At 46.6% G+C, this 22,930-nt stretch overlaps 1 protein-coding gene across 2 annotated transcripts in view; it reads right to left on the bottom strand.

Annotated features, from left to right (window-relative positions):
* The window catches only part of LOC309565267 (catalase-like), a 96,551-nt gene that overhangs the window by 33,579 nt on the left and 40,042 nt on the right, over positions 1-22,930 (bottom strand). For both annotated transcript variants that reach the window (XM_082270154.1, XM_082270153.1), the window contains 3 exons: positions 20,850-20,960; positions 11,599-11,729; positions 4,781-4,885 (listed from right to left, as the gene is read on the bottom strand). In XM_082270154.1, the coding sequence (XP_082126280.1) occupies positions 4,781-4,885; positions 11,599-11,729; positions 20,850-20,960 (347 nt within the window). The remainder of the gene's footprint in view (positions 1-4,780; positions 4,886-11,598; positions 11,730-20,849; positions 20,961-22,930) is intronic.

The raw sequence follows: 22,930 nt of genomic DNA, 5'->3' as shown, positions 1-22,930 counted from the left end.
TTAGTTCAGCACCCTGAGCAAGGATGGGGAACTGCACCTTCTCCCCTCACTACTAGTGCATGCCATAGAATGGGTGTACCGTCTTTGCCTATTCACTGCCCCCTTGCACCAGTTGTCCATGGTTGGCATGGAGTGTGCACTGCACATTCGTGGACATTTTCCTGATTTTTACAGCAGTAGCTGTCAAAGTAGACATGAAGCTACAGCATGTCCCTGTTTATGAACCACTGTTTTAGAGCTTAGGAGTAAGGGCCCTTTCCCCCACTGCTGCAACCAGGGAGGCTGCCCTTCTTGCCCACCCCCCTGTCCAGGCCCTGCTTCTGCCTGTTACTGTGAAGGAGGTTGCAGTAATTAGAGTGGGAAGGACAATCTCTGAGTTATGTATCTGCCCCACCCAACCCCTGAAATCCTTGTTCAGAGTTATGATTTGGAAAGATGATAAATACTTGGGAGTAAATACTAAGTATTTGGGAGACCATTCCTGGGTGTTTTGCATCTCCTGAGTTTTGCCTGAGGAGGATAGTATTTTGTCTCTTTGGGCATGCCTCAGCCTGAGGCATGTGCTGGAGGCCCAAGAAATGATGGCTGCCTGCTGGAGTGTCTATCTGGAGGGAGTTGGGATTAAAGGATGTCCTCCTTAAGGGTGTATCTGAAAAGAATCTTCTTGCTGAGGAGTGTCACAGAGGAGCTGGGTAGAAGCTATTGCTGGACAATGTAAGAATGAATTGTTGCCCATAGATCAAGGTATCCTTGAGTGCTATCAGAGGGTCAAGAGCCGAACTGAGTAGAGAGAGATCCACTGCAATTTAAGGAGTATGGTGACTGCTCTCACAAGGTCAACAATTAGCAAGAGGCCTACTACTACTTTTATCAAACTACCTGTACAACTTTTGTGCACTTTTGGGTATCCCACACCCCTAAACCCTCTCTCCTAGACTTGACCACAGGAATAAATGATAAAAAGACTAAAGAGACTTATTTTTCTCCCCAACCAAGAACCACATCCTAAAGCAGAGTTCCAGTAATTTTTTACACGACACCACCCCCCACGTCTGATTAGTTTCTAATGTCTATTTGGACACTTTTTTTTTCCGCAGCAAAGTAAATACCTTAAAGCGGAGTTCCACCCTGGTAATAAATTTTTAAATAAAAATACCCCCGGGACAGTCAGGGCTAGTACATTCCACAATGGCTAGCCTCTGATCTGTCCCGGGTTGCACTTACCTTTTAGGAGAAATACTTACCTTGAAAAAGTATTCTCCAGCGCTGCCATCTCAGGTGTGGGCAGCTTGAAGCCGGCGCGATCCTCTTCTGTGTCCTCTTCCTTCTTCTTCGGTCCCACGATGCACTGCACCGGCCCCGCCGTCACTTCCGGTGCGCGCGCGTCATCCCTCCACAGCTTCTGGGCATGCCCAGAAGCTGTTTAGAAGGGAATGACGCGCGCACACCGGAACTGACGTCGGGGCCGGTGCAGGCGCAATGATTCCTGGGAGCGATGACGTTCAGCTCCCAGGAATCATTGCAAAAGCCAGGAAGTGACGACGGGCCGTGGCCGCCGAGGGGAGGAAGAAGGAAGTAAGGTAAGTATATTTTCTCTACGAGGTAAGTAAAAAAAAAAAAAAAAAATTGCGATTATCCATTTGTTTTTCAGGTGACCCGGAGCGAGAAGATGGAGGTAAGTATAAATTTAGGGTGGAACTCCACTTTAAATTTATGCTGAATCTGCTGCTTCCGCTGTACCTTGCCACTCTGAGGTATGTCATGTCCACCCACCCATTGACTCCTGGGATTTGAGTGTCATCAATCCCAGGAGTCAATGGACATCAGCCGCGTGTAGCATCATGGGATTTCAAAACAGGAAATGACGCAATGCAAGGTGGAGATAAGCCTGAAACACAATGAGTGTGCAGCGCTGTATCCCGTAAGGAGGAACAAGTGGGCTTCAGATGCCCACACTAAAGATGGGAGTGCGCTCGCCGGGGACAACAAAGTGAGTTTATTTAAAAAGATCACGATTTAAAATACCTACATTTCATACGCATACCATTACGAATAGCACTAGGTGTGACCATCACGGGGGTTATTTAGAAGAAAAATAAAACAAGCCGGAACTCCGCTTTAAGATGGAAATGTTAGCCTGTCATTCTGATCTACCCTTAGGCTGGTTTTACACTGGTGCGAATTAGATGCGGGTTTCCCCGAATACAATTTGCATGTCAGGAGACATGGACCTGATTCACACAGCACCGGGATGGCAGCAGGAGCGGTTTTCAGAAGGGTCCTGTGTGTCTTCTGCTCAGTTTCAGGTCCGAATTCAGCCAAAAATTTGGACCGAATTTGGACCAGAAATGGTGAACAGGGATGCACCGGACCCCCTGCTTCAAGCTTCTCCGCACACAGTTTGAACCCAGCCTCAATGTGCTACATTACACTGGCAGTCAGAATACCTTTTATTATATATGAAAATCCATCACTGACTTTCAGTAACCTGATATGTGTGACCCAACTGTAGGAGGGAAGGAACTTGGTTCCTTTATGACTTTGTGCGGTCAACAAGGGGAACAGCTGTCCGACTGGAACGCTGATGCTCCTGTGACCTCAGCAGCCATCTTCGGTCAGGGAAGTGTCTATTTGAGACACTGTCCCCTGGGTTTGTCGCACATTTGTGAGTGGCCAGTGTAGAGACAGGTTCCTAATCTGACATGGACAGTGAGCAAAAAAGAATTCTGGTTGGCCGCACGTCCAGTAAAATCACCTTTATTTTAGCAAGTCCATAAAAACTTGTACAAAAACACAAATAGAGTGGAACAATGATGCTTTTCCCCTCTATTTGTGTTTTTGGACATGTTTTTATGGACTTACTGAAATAAAGCTGATTTTACTGGATGTGCGGCCAACCAGAATTCTTTTTCGCTCATTGGAATCCGTGATGAACGGGGCAAACACCTGGTCTGTGTATTAGTGGAGGTGGAGATAGGAGACTGACCTAGAGCAGTGTTCACACACATCTCTGATATTGACAGTGCTTAGAGGTAGGGAAAGGTTCAGGAGGAGGAACAGTGCAAGCACTACCTCTACCTCACTTCAGGAAGCCCCCCACCCTTTGGGTGTTGACCGGTCAGGCCACATTCCTCTCCTTGTTGCAGGCGCTGTCTGCATCTTCCAAGTCTACAGACCACTGTTGCAGTCTGTAAGGAGCTCCAGATGGTTGTGCCTACCCGCCAGGCCTAGCTGCACAGTTGGAACTTTCTACAGTATATTGCTATTGCCTACTTTGGACTCTGTGGGGTTAATTTATTAATGGCAAAAAGACTGTGCACTTTGCAAAGTGCAGTTGCACTCTGCAAGCGCAGTTGTTCCAGCGCTTAGTAAATAAGGGTAAGGCTTTACTTTGCAAAGAGTACCCAATCACATGCAAGGAAAATTAAAAAAAAAAACAGCACTTTTGCTTGCACATGATTGGAGCTCTGGAGTAACCGCACTTGCAAAGTGCACAGTCTTTTTGCCTTTAGTAAATCAACCCCTGGGTGTTTACTGCCTGCCACACCAAGCTGCACCTTGCTCACATGCAGTGATGATGAGAGCTGCCAGGACCTCTAACATCCAGAGGATGACTATTATGACATACTTGCCAACTGTCCCGTTTTTGCAGGGACAGTCCCAGCAAATAGGAGCCGGTCCCAGGTAATTTATATTGTCCCAGCAATGTATTTATTTACACTTTGAACTTACTTGATGTACTTATTTACACTTTATTTCTATTTCCATATTCCATTTTTTGTATGGTCACACCTGAGCACATTTCACACTTTTTGCAGGGAATTGTGATGAGAATTTTAAACTTTAGGCAGAAGTAGTGCAGCTGAATGGGAGAATTATTCCAACTCTGCTACTTTGGCCTCAAGTTTAAAATTGCCTTTTCATTTTCCTGTAATTCTCTCTTTATTGAGTAGACCCTATAATCTGACAAAGCTTCTAATCCACTCCCTGGAAATCTCTCGTCTCGATTACGGCAACTACATTCTCATTGGCTTACCTTTAAAAAGACTATCCCCCCTTCAGTCCATCATGAACGCTGCTGCCAGGCTCATCCACCTTGCAAACCGCTCTGTGTCTGCTACCCCTCTTTGCCAATCCCTCCATTTGCTGACACTCAACCAACAAATTAAATTCAAGCTATTAACCATAACCTACAAAGCCATCCATAACTTGGCGCCCAGCTACATCACTAATCTGGTCTCAAAATATCGACCAACTCGTTCTCTTCGTTCCTCCCAGGACCTCCTGCTCTCTAGCTCCCTTGTAACCTCTTCCCATGCTCGCCTCCAGGACTTCTCCCAAGCTTCTCCCATCCTTTGGAATGCTCTACCCCCATCTGTCCGACTATCTCCAACTTTGACTACTTTCAGACGATCCCTGAAAACACATCTCTTCAGAGAAACCTATCTGGCAACCACCTAACAACTGTGCTCTTATTTTCTCCATCAGCCCACCCCCCACAGGTATTACCTCTTGTATCTCTTGACCGTCCCTCTTAGATTGTAAGCTCTAACGAGCAGGGACCTCTGATTCCTTCTGTATTGAAGTGTATTGTATTTGTACTGTCTACCCTCAAGTTGTAAAGCGCTGCTTAAACTGTCCGCGCTATATAAATCCTATATAATAATAATAATAAGTAGGCGGAGAATAATTATGTGTAGTGGGCGGAGCTTCAGGGAAGTGGGTGAGGTAAGTAATCGATAGCTGTGCTGCAAAGTGTCCCTGGAAATGCTCCACTCACCTGGTGCAAAGACTCAGGACGAAGGCTCCAGAAGTCCCATGCCATATCGGGGTCTTTCAGATTGGTCTGTGGGTTCCTCTTCTGACTGTGAATGAAGGACGGAAACTGCAAAGGAGAGGATCCATTATTACTCTGAAACATTTCAACACTTACGGAAACAGTGCTCATGTACAAAATCACTACATCTCAGCATCTAGTTTACAGTCAGCTTTTCCCATCTGGTTCCCCACCACCGGCCACAAAGGAGGTTGAGCATAGAAAGGGTCTTTCACCCATCACTGCTCAGTGTGGATCTCCACTCCACGTTACCGTAATTGCTATCTATGTGGGATTTCTTTCTCATGTATAAGCAGGGCCGCTGATAGGGGGGGACCACCAGTCCTCCTGTAGGGGGCCCAGGCACACAAGGGGGGCCCCAGCAGCACGGGGGAATCGGTGTGGTCGGGAGGAGGGGCAAATACAGAAGGAAGCCCTGTGTGGCTCTCTGCAGAAGCTGAAAGCCAGTTTCTCCTCCTCCTGACAGCTTTCAGCTGCTGCGGGGAGAGACACAGACACATGGCATCGTTCCTGTAATTGCTTCTCTGACACCGATCCCCCTCCCTGTTCTGCCTGCTTCTGCCCCCCCCCCCCTCTCCCCGTGTGCCCCCCTTTCACTCTGCCACCCCCTTGCAGCGCTGCAGGCTTCCCTGTCCTGTAAAAAAATAACAAATTGTAAAAAAAAAAAAAAAACAACAATTTAACATTGTACTAGATTAATAAAAAAAAAATTGTAAAATAATTGTAAACATTTTTAACATTTATAAAATAAATTATATTTTTTTTTATGTAAAAAACAATTAAAAGAGCTAATTCACACAAGTTCCCTGTTATGTTAGTGTCTGCTATTAATGATTTTATTGTATTTTTTGTGAAAATATTGTCTGGATAAATTCGGGGGGGGGGGGGGGCCCTGCCAGGTAGGCTGTATGGGGCTCCGTGATTTCTAACAGCAGCCCTGTGTATAGGAGTGTTTTAGGGCTCTTTCACACGGGCTGTCCGATTAGATCCGCCTGTCAGTTTTTTAGGCGGATCTGATCGGATCCTCCATGCAGCTCTATGGGGCAGCGGATGTCCGCTGACACCCGCTGCCATCCGTATCCGATCCTGTCCGTGAAATCTGGATGGATGGAAACCCTATTTTTCCATCCGTTCAGTGATCGGATCAGATCGGATGAGAGCAGACAGGCGGTCCGCTCTCATCCGATCCCCCATAGAGGGCAGCGGGGGCTGAGACCCCTCCCTCTCCGCTCTGCAAGCGGAGACGGAGCTGTCATCCACCGTCTCAGCTACGGAGGCGGACCGTGTGAAAGAGTTCTTATGCACAATACCAGTGTTTTTCTTCTCAAAGAAAACATTAATGTATTGAAAGAAAAACTGGGATGTATCATTGCTGACATTTCCTTTAGGAAATGCTAGTTCCCTGGTCATCATACCGAGTCCCACACCTGTGTATACAGAAGGTTTGATTTAACTTACGGCATGCTTTTTTTCAGATCAGAGGCTGGGAACGTCCTGATTCCTGAACTAGTAGCGATGAAAAATTTCTCCAGGGGAGTAATACAATACTTTTCAGTAAAGTGGTGATGGGTTTATACCTCTGTGGGGTGTTATATTGCCTTCTGTGACTTCAAGTCCTGGTGACCCCCCCCCCCCCCCACCCCCACAGTCCCCTTATATCTTGTCCTGGTGTCACATGGATACAAAGTGAAGTGAAGTCATAGCACTAAAAAATTAGCCTTCCCCACTGTATTTGGAAAAAAAAAAAAAACGTTTTGCCCGGAGCTGAACTTTAATGGTTTAGGAATCCCTTGGCTGATGGTTTTGTCAGCAGTGAAGCACACATCTGGTGTATTTTTATATGGGAACCTGTTCCTTCTTCTTGTATACAGTATATAAACTCAACTGTATTCATGTTTGCAGTATTTCCTCTGCTCATTTATTATGTATAACCTGACATTACTGTTGATAGAGTGCCAAAGGTGTCATTTTGAAAAGAAATTTAACCACTTTACCACCGGAGGATTTTGCTGTCTTACGTCCAGGCCACTTTTTGCGATTCGGCACCGTGCAAATTTAACTGACAATTGCGCAGACGTGCGACGCCGTACCCAAACTAAATTTATGTCCTTTTTTTCCCACAAACAGAGCTTTCTTTTGGTGGTATTTGATCACCCGTGCAATTTTTACTTTTTGCACTATAAACAAAAAAAGAGCGTAAATTTTGAAAAAATAACAATATTTTTCACATTTTTTTTATATGAAATTCCCCCCCAAAAAAATGTAAAAATCAAAATTTTTTTACATTTTTGGCCAATTTCTGCTACCTATGTTTGGTAAAAAAAAATCGCAATAAGCGTATTTTGATTGGTTTGCGCAAAAGTTATTGCGTTTACTAACTAAGGGAAAGATTTCTGTCATTTTTGGTGTTTTTTTTTTTTTAACGAGTAATGGCGGCGATCTGCGATTTTTTTTGCGGGACTGCGACATTGCGGCGGACAGATCAGACCCTTGACTGACATTTTTGACACTTTTGGGGGTACCAGTGACATCACTACAGTAATCAGTGCTATACATATGCACTGTTACTGTAAAAATGACACTGGCAGGGAAGGGGTTAATTTTATTGGAGAGGGAGGGGTTAATGTATGCCTGGTGCTTACTGACGTGTGTGGGGGGAGGGGACTGAGTGACACAGGGACAGATCGCATGTTCAGCTATGCTGAACTCTGCAATCTGTCACTGTGTCACTTAGGAGATCCACCCGCTTTGTTTACACAAGCGGGCGGATCTCCAGATTCGATTCCCCCGACGATCGGGGAAGAGCAGCGGCGATTGCCGCTGCTCCTCCCCTGGCCCGACTCCCGCTGTGACTGAATACAGCGGGAGTGAGCCTCCGGCAGCCGCCCACAAGGGGAGGAGTCCAGCAAAGTAGGTCTACGTCGCTGGACGGGAATGAGCCACTGTGCCGCAGTAGAGGCACAGTGAGCGGAGCTAAAGTGGTTAAATCATTATAGATGAACCATCTAGTGCAGTAAATCTAAAGACATTGCTGGGGATGCCACATTCCATGCTGGAAGAAAAAATTAGATTTTTGACTTACCGTAACATCCATTTCTCTGATGTTCATTGACGGACACAGCTCCTGTCATTCTTGACCATTGGGTTATACTGCCCCCTATAGGAGTAGGACACTAGACAGAAAAAAATTGGGCCTGGTGTGGTCCTGGGGGGGGGGGGGGGGGGGGGAGTAGTATGGTGCGGTCCATCTGCTGCCCCCCCCGACCCATGGAGTACCAGCCGCCACTGGGATTAATCCCTTCCACAGTGAGTATAACAAGCATGCTTTACTGCATATGCAGATTGATTTGATTTTACTGTTGTGGGTTTAGTAACACTTTGGGGTTGATTTACTAAAGGCAAATAGATTCTGCACTTTGCTCACCATTTCAACCACTCAGTGGAAGAGGTATAACTAGGCGATGACTCGGAGGGGCTGATTTACTGAAGTCAAATAGACTGTGCACTTTGCAGTTGCCCCAGAGCTTTGCGATTGAGGTAAACCTACAGTTTGCAAAGAATATCCAGTCATGTGCAAGGAAAATTAAAGTAACAGCATTTTTGCTTGCACAGAATTGGATGATGGAAATCAGCAGAGCTTCTGCTCATTTACATGCTTGTTATACTCACTGTGGAAGGGGTTAATCCCAGTGGGGGCTGGTGCTCCATGGGCCGGGGGGGCGGCAGACGGACCGCACCATACTACCCCCCTCCGGACCACACCAGGCCCCACTCACCTTGCCTGGATATGTGGAGGGAGTGCAGGCAGCAGCAGCACACGGCGACGGCGGCTTCAGCTACGGCTTCTTCCCCCTGTCTTCTACGTCTCCTCCCTCCTCCTCCATGGCCAATGGCATGGCTTCTCCTTTTGGCCAATCAGGAAATGGGTCTCAGACCCGCTTCCTGATTGGCCAGGAGGAGGATCTGTGTGCCAATAGCGAATATTCATTCGCTATTGTCACACAATTGGGTGGGCTCGTGGCGCAGAGCATGCCCTTTTTTTTTTTAGCCTATTAGAGCCTCTGGCTCTAATCACATGTTAAAAAAAAAAATCCCCATTGAACTCCATGCGTCCGGCGCCCTGCATGTAGATTAGGGGGTCGGATGCATGGATTGGGGGGCGGCGCCCCGGCGCCCCTAATGCACCAGCCGTCACTGGTTAATCCTCTGCATTGTTTAAAAAGGCTGTTTCATCCTGTCTTCTCTGATCCTCCCCTTCTCCACTGTCCCCAGTTCCTTTCCTGATAGAACAGAGCCTCTGGAGTCACTCTGCACATGCTCAGTTTGGTGTGTATTGCTAGAAAGTTTTGCTAGAGAGGGTGCATTCAATCAGCACAGGGCCAATCAGTACTGTCCAGAATGAGGGTCAGAGTCCTGCAGCCTCTTAGGACAGTTAGATTAGAATGAAAACGGCTCCTACAAGCTTTAACCGGACACTGATAGAAGTCACAAGACTGCTATATACTGTTTTTAGGAAAGCAGTTTATATTTACTAAAAGAATTGCATTTCCATGTACTGTGTAGTGTGGGAGACCAGATATAGTGAATGCAGGCTCCTGGGGAGACCAGATATAGTGAATCCAGGCTCCTGGGGAGACCAGATATAGTGAATGCAGGTTCCTGGGGAGACCAGATATAGTGACTGCAGGCTCCTGGGGAGACCAGATATAGTGAATGCAGGCTCCTGGGGAGAACAGATATAGTGACTGCAGGCTCCTGAGGAGACCAGATATCGTGAATGCAGGCTCCTGGGGAGAACAGATATAGTGAATGCAGGCTCCTGGGGAGAACAGATATAGTGAATGCAGGCTCCTGAGGAGACCAGATATAGTGAATGCAGGCTCCTGGGGAGATCAGATATAGTGACTGCAGTATCCTGGGGAGACCAGATATAGTGACTGCAGGCTCCTGGGGAGACCAGATATAGTGAATGCAGGCTCCTGGGGAGACCAGATATAGTGAATGCAGGATCCAGGGGAGATCAGATATAGTGAACGCAGGCTCCTGGGGAGACCAGATATAGTGAATGCAGGCTCCTGGGGAGACCAGATATAGTGAATGCAGGCTCCTGGGGAGATCAGATATAGTGACTGCTGGCTCCTGGGGAGATCAGATATAGTGAATGCAGGCTCCTGGGGAGACCAGATATAGTGACTGCTGGCTCCTGGGGAGACCAGATATAGTGAATGCAGGCTCCTGGGGAGACCAGATATAGTGAATGCAGGCTCCTGGGGAGACCAGATATAGTGAATGCAGGCTCCTGGAGAGATCAGATATAGTGAATGGTTTAGTAACCCTTTAATGTAGATTGATAAACCAATATATATCTCTTGTGCTCCATCTTTGTATATTTATTGTATTGTTATGTTACTGAACCTATAATTATTGTGCCTCCTTCAATTCTCTTTGAACATAAATTAAAGAATTTGATAAAAAAAAAAAAAAAGTATAATGTTTATACAGGAATTATACTCGCTGTATCAATGATTAACAAAACATGAGTTTTCTTCTAAAGAGTCTTTATCACTATTAGGCAGGGCAGGGCTGTATTTAGAAATGATACTTCTCTAGGCGTGAGAATGATGATGACCTTAGTACACCTCTTTGGCAACCAACTATATCACATGGTCGTTATCACAAAAATGAAAAGCAGTCTTTTATAATGAAAGCAGAAGTCTATTTGATGTACAGAGCAGCCTTTTGACTACACAGCCCTCCAGTCCAGGGATGGCTAAATGTCACTTAAAGGATATTTAACCCCAAGAACACAAATGCAATACATTGCAGGTTAGTGTCCTTAGGCTGGCCATACATTATGCAATTTTCGTATTCAATTTCCTTTAGATTTACCTTCAACTATGTAGTGCAAAGGCTTGCAACCTGTTTAGATTTGACCTCATAATATATGGTTTTGGTCATTCTAAAGGAAAATTGTAAAAGAAAATTGTATAATCATGCATGACAAGCCTTAGGTTGACCATACATGGTTCAAATTTTGGTCGGTTCAGCAGGAACCGGCCAAGATTCGAACTAGTGATCGACCGATATCGTTTTTTCATTGCAGATACCGATATTTTGGCCAATGCATATCGGTATCGGCTGATATGCGCCGATATTTTCGTACACCATGACCTGTGCCATGCCTGTGCCATGCCTGTACCATGCCTGTACCATGACCTGTGACATCTCCTGTACCATGCCCAGAGCCCTGCATCTCCTGTACCATGCCCGCAGCCCCTGTTTTGTCTCGTGGTGGTCCAGTTTGATCCAGTAGCTGCTGCATTTCCTACCCTAGGCTTATACTCGAGTCAATAAGTTTTCCCACTTTTTTGTGGTAAAGTTTGGTGCCTCTGCTTATATTCGGGTCGGCTTATACTCGAGTATATACGGTAGATTATTTCCTGCCCAGGAGAAAATGCTGCTTCAGGCTTCTTTCAATTCTAGCCACATAACCAAATACCTTGGAATATGCAGAAATGATCTTTGCTGAAGGAGATCAGCCAGTCTAAATAACGTTTTTCTCTTTAATGGACAATCACATGCCTAGGCCTGTGGTCCCATGGTCAAACTTTGAGGGAGCATGAAGCTACATTTTCAGGACCCTTCCATTAATCTTTCTTTATCCATCTTAGCTGTGTATTAACATTTGAGCACAGAACTTTTCCTATCTCATAATATACTTTGTACATAATAGATATGATGCTTATCCATTGTTTACTAACCAGAATGGGATCCCGGATAAAGAAAATGGGGGTATTGTTGCCAACCAGGTCCCAGTTACCCTCCTCTGTGTAGAACTTCACTGCAAATCCTCGTGGATCGCGGACGGTGTCAGCGGAGCCCAGTTCACCAGCTGTGGAAAGAAGAGACTATGAGCTATCACCCTATAGCAGATTCCCATCCAGTGATCACTCACTACTGGAAAACCTTCCACTGGCTACCATCATTGGCCTTATTCAATGACACTATCCTGATTATTATTATTAAAGGTATTTACATAGGGCTACTAACATACACAGCTCTTTACATATTATATATTCACATCGGTTCCTGTCCTCAAGAAACTTACACTAAGGTCCCTACTTCACATGCATGCATACTCCAGCAGACGTCCTCTGACGAAACGTGTAGGGTGGAGTCTATTACGTCGTATGTCACTTCCGGTGTTTGGAGCTCGGGCTGTGGAACGCGGAAGCATCCCGGCTAGACATACTGATCGTGAACAGCCTATACCGTGAGTCATTACGTTTCCTAGCAGTCTGATTGCATTTGTATACGGCATCACGGGGTTTCCTCTCTTGTCTTTGAGTAATTAAAGAGCCTGTACCCGCTGGTCTCACTGGAGGAACCCCTGGGATTTTTACCTGCTTCACCTCAATTGCAACAAACAGGTTGTGTGTAAGGTGCGACACCTAGTGGACACACAGGTGGATGCAACCTCTTTTTCACTTATTGGAATTCTCATTATTTTTGACTATTTGTACACAACATTTTCTCAGGAAGAATTCTTATATTTATTTATTTATTTATTTTATTTTCATCACAATTTATATAATTTATTTCCAGTAAGCACCACTTTCTTACTGGTATTTGCACTGTATAGTGTTTTTTGATTTGGAATAAATTATCACTGCTTCTCCATTTTCTGTCTATTTATTGCACATAGCACTTTTTTGACTTTGTCACTGCACATTGTTGGATTCAGGACAATAATGGGTTATTCCTCCTAGACCATTGGGATAATAATAACACTTGTGCACTTTATTTCATTTATTTATATACCTTATTATCTTTGGGTCTCACCATTTTGATTTGGTACACCATTTTACCCAGCACTTTGTCACTCACAGGTAGCGCCTTATCAACCTCTTTGCACTTTATTTCATACTGTACACATACTAGGGCCATTTTGGAAAAGAGCCAAATAACCTACCAGCATGTCTTTGGAGTGTGGGAGAATAACTGAAGGACCTGGAGGAAAGTCATGTGAGCACAAGGAGAACATGCCAGGATTCAAACCAGGGATCTCAGTGGCAAGACAAAAAAGCTAACCACAGTAGAAGAAGCAAAGTGCTATAGTCCACAGTACTAATCAGAATCTACGTAAGCAGTGCAAGTTGGGTTCAAATTGGCATCTAGAGAAACTGTCCACTGTTTCTTGCATAACAAGTGAGGGGAAATCTTCCCATGGGGTCACAGCAGAAATACCTGACAGAGGTTCTAACTTTTCCAAGTCTTCTAAAAAATAGAAGATGTTTTTATTGCTGTCTGTTCCTCTCACTCATTGGAGTTGATTTACTAAAAGCAAGTAAACCGTGCAACTTTAAGCGCAGATGCCCCAGAGCTTAGTAAATGGGGGGGGGCTTTAATTTGCCACGATCGTTGCCCTAGGAAGGACTGGTCACTTAGTTGAAGCACGACAGTGACTTGTTGAGACACTAAAATTTTTAATGATCAATGGTAGGTGGGATTTGGATGGAAGCAAGGTACTGAACCCCCTTGTCATCTTAGTAGGAAGCGAATAAAGCCCCGTACACACGAGTGGAAATTCGGCCGGGAATTTTCGTCCGACGACCGATCTGCCGATTTTCGGATTGTTAGTATGATGCTTCCGACAACCGACTCCGACTTTTCGGCCGAAAAAATCCTGGTGTGCAGGCTATAACATTTTTGTCGACCGTCAAAACACGTCGGATTTTCGTCTCATTAGTACAGATTTCGATGGGGAAAAATCTTATGAGCAAGACTAGGCATGCTCAGAGATGAAAGAACACAAAGAAAGCAATCCAACACATGATATCACTTCTGAAGTAGAATTCTGTCGTGCGGGAAAATTCGTGTGCAGTCTAGAGCACATTCCAACCAACAGACACCACTCTGGACAAAAGACGGACGACCGGTCGGCGGAAATTCATTGCGTGTGTACGAGGCTTAAGAAGATTCTTTGCTCCTTCTGACAATCCCTGTGTGGCTCAATCCTTTAACCAACAAGCATGTAATACAGACCTGCTGGCATACAAATCCACTGAATCTGTTTTCGGGGTATTTCCCCTCCTATATACAGATGACAGGTATGTGCATGACTTATATCTATTAAAAAGTCTCTTGGGATTGTTGTCTTTTGTTCACCTGTACAATCAGCGTAGACATTGATTTACTCTTATTTACTATCTAAATTCTCCCTTATAGGCGAGTCTGGGACCCTTTTGTTCTTCCCTGTGGCATACTGATGCAGGTGAGGGAACTTTCAGGGTGATATTTGGGAAGGATATTGTTCATATTGTATAATGTTGTTTACCATATATACAGTGAGGGAAAAAATATTTGACCCCTTCGCAAAACATGACTTAGTACTTGGTGGCAAAACCCTTGTTGGCAAGCACAGAGCTCAGACGTTTCTTGTAGTTGGCCACCAGGTTTGCACACATCTTAGGAGGGATTTTGTCCCTCTTTGCAGATCCTCTCCAAGTCATTAAGGTTTTGAGGCTGACCTGTGGTAACTCGAACCTTCAGCTCCCTCCACATATTTTCTATGGTATTAAGGTCTGGAAACTGGCTAGGCCACTCCAGAACCTTAACGTGGTTCTCCTGGAGCCACTCCTTTGTCACCCTGGCCGTGTGTTTTGGGTCATTGTCATGCTGGAATATACATCCACGACCCATTTTCAATGCCTTGGCTTAGGGAAGGAGGTTCTCACCCAAGATTTGATGGTACATGGCCCCGTCCATCCTCTCTTTGTCTTTGATGCAGTGAAGTTGTCCTGTCCCCTTAGCAGAAAAGCTCCCTCAAAGCATAATGTTTCCACCTCCATGTTTGACAGTGGGGATGGCATTCTTGGGGTCATAGCATAGCAGCATTCCTCCTAATCCATACACAGCGAGTTGAGTTGATGTCAAAGAGCTTGATTTTGGTCTCATCTGACCACAACACTTTCACCCAGTTCTCCTCTGAATCATTCAGATGTTCATTAGCAAACTTCAGACGGGCCTGTACATGTGCTTTCTTGCGCAGGGGGACCTTGCAGGCGCTGCAGGATTTTAGTCCTTCACGGTGTAGTATTTTACCAGCTGTTTTCTTGGTGACTATGGTCCCAGCTGCCTTGAGATCATTGACAAGATTCTCCCGTGTAGTTCTGGGCTGATTCCTCACCGTTCTTATGATCATTCAAACTCCACAAGGTGAGACCTTGCATGGAGCCCCAGACCGAGGGAGATTGACAGTTATTTTGTGTTTGTTCCATTTGCGAATAATCGCACCAACTGTTGTCACCCTCTCATCAAGCTGCTTGGCGATGGTTTTGTAGTTTATTACAGCCTTGTGTAGGTCTACAATCTTGTCCCTAATATCCTTGGACAGCTCTTTAGCTTTGACCATGGTGGAGAGATTGGAATCTGATTGATTAATTGCTTCTGGACAGGTGTCTTTTATTCAGGTAACAAGCTGAGATTAGGAGCACCCCCTTTAAGAGAGTGCTCCTAATCTCAGCTCGTTACCTGTATAGATGACACCTGGGAGCCAGAAATCTTGCTGATTGAGAGGGGATCAAATACTTATTTCACTTAATAAAATGCAAATCAATTTAAAACTTTTTGAATTGCGTTTTTCTGGATATTTTTGTTGTCTCTCACTGTTAAAATAAACCTACCATTAAAATTATAGACTGATCATTTCTTAGTCAGTGGGCAAACGTACAAAATCAGTAGGGGATAAAATACTTTTTTCCCTCACTGTTTGAAACATTAAGTCCTGGTTCACACTGCTGTGATGTGGGAAACCCTGCGATTTAGTGCCAGCTCCCACATCGCACCTGAATCACACTGTGGTTCACACTGAGATCTGTGAACCGCTGGGGGAGTCAATTTAAAATAATGACACCCCCAGAACGGTTCGCAGATCGCAGTGCGAACTGTGAAATGGTGCAGGAATCAGATCGCATAGGTCTGAACACCCAAGTGATTCGATTCCAGTGCAGACCAAAAAAAGGGTCCTGCACCATTTTGCTGGGAATTAGATGTGATTTCAGCCAAACCGCTTGTATGGAGGAAATCGCATCACACATGTAAACTGCACAGCAATGTGGTGTGAAGGGCCGGTTCACACTAATCAGATGTCAGACATCACATGTGATTCACACCGCATTGATCACATGCGATGTCTGTGCATTGCGATTTCAGCCATACAAACTGTATGGCTGAAATCAAATCACATTCACACCAAAAAGGTGCAGGACCATTTATTTAGTCCGCACTGGAATTGGATCGCATGGGTGTTCACACCTATGCCATCCGAGTCTTGCACCATTTCACAGTTCGCACTGCAATCTACGAACCCATCTGGGGGTGTTATTAACTTTACATTGACACCCCCAGCAGTTCGCAGATCTCAGTGCGAACCAGGTGCGATGCAGGAGCTAGCACTAAATCGCAAGGTTTCCCGCATTGCACCAGTGTGAACCGGGACTTAATGTATAATCACCCTTTGTGGTGTTTCATTCATTTTGTGTGCTTTTTTTGCTTTTGTCTTTTCATTTCTATATCAACTAATTTATTGTATACTGAATCTTTTGTGATTCCACATGCAGTATGTATGTTAAATCTCCTGAAGAAGCCACAGCCTGGCAAAACATGTTGAGAGAAAATAATGCATCATCATTGTATAAGATCGTATGGATACTGTCTTGATGTTTTTATATACAATTTTAATGTGATAAAATAACATTTTGAATTTGATATTATTTGTGTTGGCACCTTTAGTGCCGGTTCACATTTGTGCGATGCAGGAACGCTGCAAATATATAGCGTGTTCCCGCATCGCATCCGCACCCCTGGCAGTTCACACTGCCATATGCGATACGCTGGGGGGTGTCAATTAAAAGTTAATGACACCCCCAGATCAGATCGCATATCGTAGTGCGATCTGAAAGTTTGCACAGAATCGGATCGCACTAGTGTGAACCACCATGCGATCCCATTCTGCTGTGGACCAAAAAAGGGTCCTGTGCGTGTTAGGTGCGATTGCGGTGCAAATTCAGCCATACAGACCATCATCTTCTACACTTATGATGGTCTCTCAGGAACGGTCTAAGCAGCAAAATACGAAACCGGAAGTGGCGTCATAGCACTTCCGGGACCCCGCTGCGGCCGGACCGGAAGTGCCCATTTTTCAGCATTATTAAACAGGTAGAAGGATGCCGCAGCTTTCAGCTCCATTCCCAGTTGACGACTCCTAAGTGGAAACGCGTCGGAGGGGGCTAGCTGCGACATCCCACGCCACGGACCGTTCTGCAGGCGGCCGTGCATGCTCTTGAGCTTGTTTTGCATTTGTTTGTCCTGATTGATGTAAGTAGCCATCTTTTTTTCTTAATAAAAAGTATTGAAGGTAATGCACTATCAGTCCCTTTTCTTTACATTGGGTACCTGCTCTGTGGAACCTGCTCCTTCCATTGCTGGAATCTCACCATTGCAAAGCGGACCAGCTTCCAGGCTTCCTCATGGAATTCCCTGTTTTACAGCAGTCCATGCTCAAGTCTCCCTGATTTCTGGTAAGCACCCATCTTTACCATAAAGTGTCATCATACCAACGACATAGAAAGTCCATTACTTGGAAGCTTTCCGTAAAGGTTTTCTGCGGTAAGGGGCCACCTTGACAAATATCTAGGATCCTATTTGGGAACACGATCACCTTTATAGAGTGGCACGCTTATTCGACACAGAACACCTTTTTTACACCCCACATCTTTTGAGAGACTTGTGTCTTTTTTCCCCAGCTTTTGTTCAATTGATCCACACGGACTTAATCACAAGATATCATATGTTTTGCACTTATTTTGATACGTGTTAATTAACAGATGTTATGTTGATATATTAGGTTAGCGCACTATTCATTTTGTCTATTCTTTCACATTTACACATACCATTGTTAAAGTAGACGTCCACCTTAACAATAAAGCCCTGCATCTTTAGACATCCACAATCTAATATTAACATATCTAACCCTGTAAAGAAGAATTCGCCATACGTACCTTTTTTGAAGCTGATCCGACCCCACGCAGAGCTGTCAGCCACAGCTTCGCTGTATAGGCGGGTGCAGAGGACACAGCCAACAATGGAAGCCCCATAGTAAGTCTATGGGTGACGTGACTCCCTATTCATTTCACAGCCGTGGGCGCCCATGTCCAGGCCCATTTTACTGAATGGGCACGCTGGGCAGTTGCCCGGGGGGCCCCACCTTCCCAGCGCCCAGCATTAGTCCCGCTTCCCGCGTGCATCCCGCCGCCAAGCTTAGCAGATGGAAAGCGCCTGTCTGCCCTGCGCTGCTGTCAGGCCACTTGGGCCATGGAGGGGGAGCCCGCAACTGCAGGAATAGCTGCCCGCCTCCACGGGAACAGGCACACACAGGAAAGTCGAGTCTGACTCCCATTTGTGTGTGTGTTCACCGGACCCAGCCGCCAAACTTGGAAACTATCATTAGCCTGGCACTGCTGTAACAAAAAATATTGCCTTATCGATAATTTGCATTTTTATTCTCGTGGGTGATTGTGTAGGCGGGGCCCCAGTGAACTGCATTGCCCGGGGCCCTTTAATGCTCTTAAGATGGCACTGGCCATGTCCTCTGCAGAGCTTCCGCTGCTGGAGACCGGATCAGCTTCCAAAAAGGTAAGTATACTGATTTCTTCTTTACAGGGTTAGATAGGTTAGTGTTACATCGTGGATGTCTATAGATGCAGGGATTTTAGTTTTAATGGACTTACACTTTACCAATCCATCTCAAGCATTGAAAAAAGGTTGATTATACATATCTGCACATTGAGATTGATTTACTAAAGGCAAATAGGCGGTTCACTTGCATAAATCATTCCCAATGAGTGAAGGGGATTAAAGGGCAATGTGAAATTACCGTATTTATCGGCGTATAACACCCACTTTTTCCTCCTAAAAATGGAGGGCAAAACATACGCCGATCTATTAAAAAAAAAAACAGTCCAGGCAGCGCTGAGAGGCAGAGGAGGGGGGCGGGCCGGGCCGAGTAGAAGTAAGGAAGAGTGGTTGCTGTCATAGGAAGTCCCGCCTCCTATGATAGACAGCACAGTAAACCAATGCCGGGACGCGGGACGTGTGACGTCTATCATAGGCGCCGGGACTACTGATGACAACGGCCGCTCGTCCTCGCTTCTCCTCGGTCCGGCCCGCCCCCCTCTGCCTCTCAGCGCGGCCTTTTTAAAATACCGGTATTTCACCGCTCTCTGCAATGGCGCTGGTGAGGCTGCTGTTACTTTGCCCTGCATTGATGGACACTGCGCTGGCGAGGCTGCACTGGGGGACACTGCGCTGGCGAGGCTGCATTGGGGGACACTGCGCTGGTGAGGCTGCACTCGGGGACACTACACTGGCGAGGCTGCACTCGGGGACACTACACTGGCGAGGCTGCACTGGAGGACACTGCGCTGGCGAGGCTGCACTGGGGAACACTACGCTGGCGAGGCTGCACTGGGGGACACTGTGCTGGCGAGGCTGCACTGGGGGACACTGCGCTGGCGAGGCTGCACTGGGGGACACTGCGCTGGCGGGGCTGCACTGGGGGACCCTACGCTGGCGAGGCTGCACTGGGGGACACTTCCCTGGCGAGGCTGCACTGGAGGACACTGCGCTGGCGAGGCTGCACTGGGGGACACTGCGCTGGCGAGGCTGCACTGGGGGACACTGCGCTGGCGAGGCTGCACTGGGGGACACTACGCTGGCGAGGCTGCACTGGGGGACACTGCGCTGGCGAGGCTGCACTGGGGGAGACTACGCTGGCGAGGCTGCACTGGGGGACACTGCGCTGGCGAGGCTGCACTGGGGGACACTGCGCTGGCGAGGCTGCACTGGGGGACACTGCGCTGGAGATGCTGCACTGGGGGACACTGCGCTGGCGGGGCTGCACTGGGGGACCCTACGCTGGCGAGGCTGCACTGGGGGACACTTCGCTGGCGAGGCTGCACTGGGGGACACTGTGTTGGCGAGGCTGCATTGATGTACACTGCGCTGGCGAGGCTGCATTGATGGACACTGCGCTGGCGAGGCTGCATTGATGGACACTGCGCTGGCGAGGCTGCATTGATGTACACTGCGCTGGCGAGGCTGCATTGATGTACACTGCGCTGGCGAGGCTGCATTGATGTACACTGCGCTGGCGAGGCTGCATTGATGGACACTGCGCTGGCGAGGCTGCATTGATGTACACTGCACTGGCGAGGCTGCATTGATGTACACTGCACTGGCGAGGCTGCATTGATGAACACTGCGCTGATGAGGCTGAAAGAACCCTGCACTGATGAGGCTGCATTCAAGGGCACAGGTAAGACTGCATTTGATTTAAAAAAAAAAAAGTTCTGAGTTCAATGCTGTTTATTTCAAATTTTAGCTTTTTTTCCTAAAATTTCCCTCCTAAATTTGAGGTGCGTGTTATACGCCGATAAATACGGTAAACTGTAGGAATATGAAGTATTGTGCAAATTTTAGTAAGAAATAACAGTATAAGAAACTGAACAAGAGATAACTCATAGGCCTTCATGTCAGCTGCACAACTCAGTGTGATATGGACAAATCCAGAGAGTGGGCTTCTAGTGTAAGTTTCTTGAATAGAGCTTCTGATGTGTAGACATGCATATGAATGAGCAAGTTGTTCACCTGTGAAGCCCCTTAGTGCTTTTTTACCAGTGCATGCTGCAGCATTTGTCAAAGAACTCAGCACTGCGGAGATAAATGTACAAGACCAGTAATCAGGGCTGTCTTTTACACAGGGCAAAAGGGGCAGCTGCCCTGGGCCCAGTCATTGCTGTGTGGTCCAAAGCAGCTGCCACTTGAACCCACACTGCCTGCAAATAGTTGATAAGTAAATTCGGGAGAGCCCAAGAAAATATTTTCCCAGGGTCCAATCAATATTAAAAACGGCCCTGCTGGTATCGGTAGGTTTACATTTCCATCCACTCACCTACAGTGGAGAATCTTACAGCGATTTCTGTTCTCTTTCCGATGCGATCAAACACTTTGGCCTTGGTGTATTTCGTAATATCATCACTGACTTCAAAATACCCGAAAGCTCCTGATTGGGAAGAAGATAGAATTAGTCAGTACACAAAACACTCTGGACCCTATTGATTAATGGATCTGCAATACGCATTGTGTTGGCCATAGCAACCAAATCACATGAGTCATTTTAAAAACACATAGGGTATTGAAAAAGTCTAACTAATAAAATCCATAGACCACACTCCGCCAGCCCTATTTCCACCCTTATATGCTTCCCTCTCCTCTTCAGTATACAACTTGAAGCTTCCATCTATTGAAGAAGATGGGAAAGTGATTTGGGAGAGTCAATGGATGAAGCAGAATGGAAAAAGATCTGGAGTGCTGCAGCAAAATTCTCTCCAAATAACTTATTGTATTGTGGTGGTAATACCTATTTTGAATGGTACCCAATGCACCTGCTTTGAAGCATGCCACAATGCAGAGTAGTGGGCTACAGTGCCTTTACATCAGAAAATATGTGAGCCCTGAAAGTTATTTTGTTGACTTTAATCATATGCAGCAGGTTATCCAGGCATTGGGCCTGATGTGGGTCTGCCATGGTCACCGGTGACACCTTCAGCCCATTTAGGCTGAATACTCAAGTGTGAGATTTGAGTCAAAGACAAGTCCGACATCTTTGGTTTGTTTTGTTTATTTTATATTGGGGATGGGAGAAGGGAATGAGTGGGATACTCCTCTGGCTCAACTAGGTACAAAATGGGACACTTGAAGAAAAATGCCTTTCAGCGCTGTCTTGATGCCGGCTGGGGGCCGACCAACGCTTGCTGGCGCTTCAAAAACACTGACTTGCTGCACTGTACTTGAAACTTGACTTCTGACCCTCTGGTTAGCTCAAAAGTCCTGGACACTGCTCCCTCCAGTCCTTCCCGACTGAGGTAGCTTCTGCAAACTGCTTCTGCAACTCTCTACACTGCAAACTGCACCCTGTACACTTAACTCTTCAGAGCCCATACACTGGCACCCCTTCTACACTTCAGGGTCCACACACTGGCACCCTCTCTATACTTTAGGGTCCACACACTGGCACCCCCTCTATACTTCAGGGCCCAACCACTGGCACCCCCTTTACTCTTCAGGGACAACACTGGCCCCCCCTTTACTCTTACTCCTGCACCGGCTAGCTAGCTCCCGGATCCCTCTGAACTTCTCCGGTGTGGTCCCCTCTCGCTAGGTAGACCCCCCTGGGGGCAGTTTGCAGTACTCACAAACTGGGAATGCTTTCCTGAAACTGGACTCCTCTCAGCTCCGCTGGTCCTCTGCAATGGATCCTCTCTGCAACTCAGCTCAGCCTTCTGTCCCCTCTCACTAGGCAAGCCACCTGGGACACCCGATTGCTCTGAAAGGAGGAGAGACAGCCGCACTCTCCCTCCTGGGACTCTGCTTTCTGCCAAAGACGCTGTGTCATGTGCTCCCCTCAAACTTATACCCACTCCCAGAATGCTGTGCGGCAGAATCTGCCTTGCTGGGGTAGATACAGGCCTGAGTGCACCATTGGCTGGGTTTCCTCCACTGCCCAATGAGAACCCTCTCATTAAGTACAGTGGGGAGACTCCCCAATCCCAACAGCCACACATGGGAGACATGACAGCCCAGCTGAAAATCATGGCCCTGCTGTTAAGCAGACAAGGCCCACTATACTTTACCTAGCACCTACCTTGTAGGGTGCTACACATACAATTAATGAAACATTACATAAAAGGCCAGTTCATTATTTAAAGGAGAAGTAAAGCCAAAGCACGTTTGGCTGTACTTCTCCTTTGGATGGAATGGACTGCACTCCTGTGACCCATTTTCAGCAGACAGCGGGATGAAGCACACAGAGCTGGTCCAGGCTGGGGCAAGATCATGACAATGAAGTCAGGATCTGCCCACATGCCTGGACCGGCACCAGGCTCAGCCTTTTAAAGAGCCTGAGCCAGCAGCTCCCGCCCCTTCCACAGCCTAGCGCTCCAAGGAGCAAACAGCAGTGACTCACAGTCACCA

Source organism: Pelophylax lessonae, assembly GCF_965119305.1.
Source record: "Pelophylax lessonae genome assembly, chromosome: 10".
In the NCBI taxonomy this organism is placed as follows: domain Eukaryota; kingdom Metazoa; phylum Chordata; class Amphibia; order Anura; family Ranidae; genus Pelophylax; species Pelophylax lessonae.
Note: the sequence above shows the minus strand (reverse complement) of the source record. Positions and strands in the feature narration are given on the sequence as shown.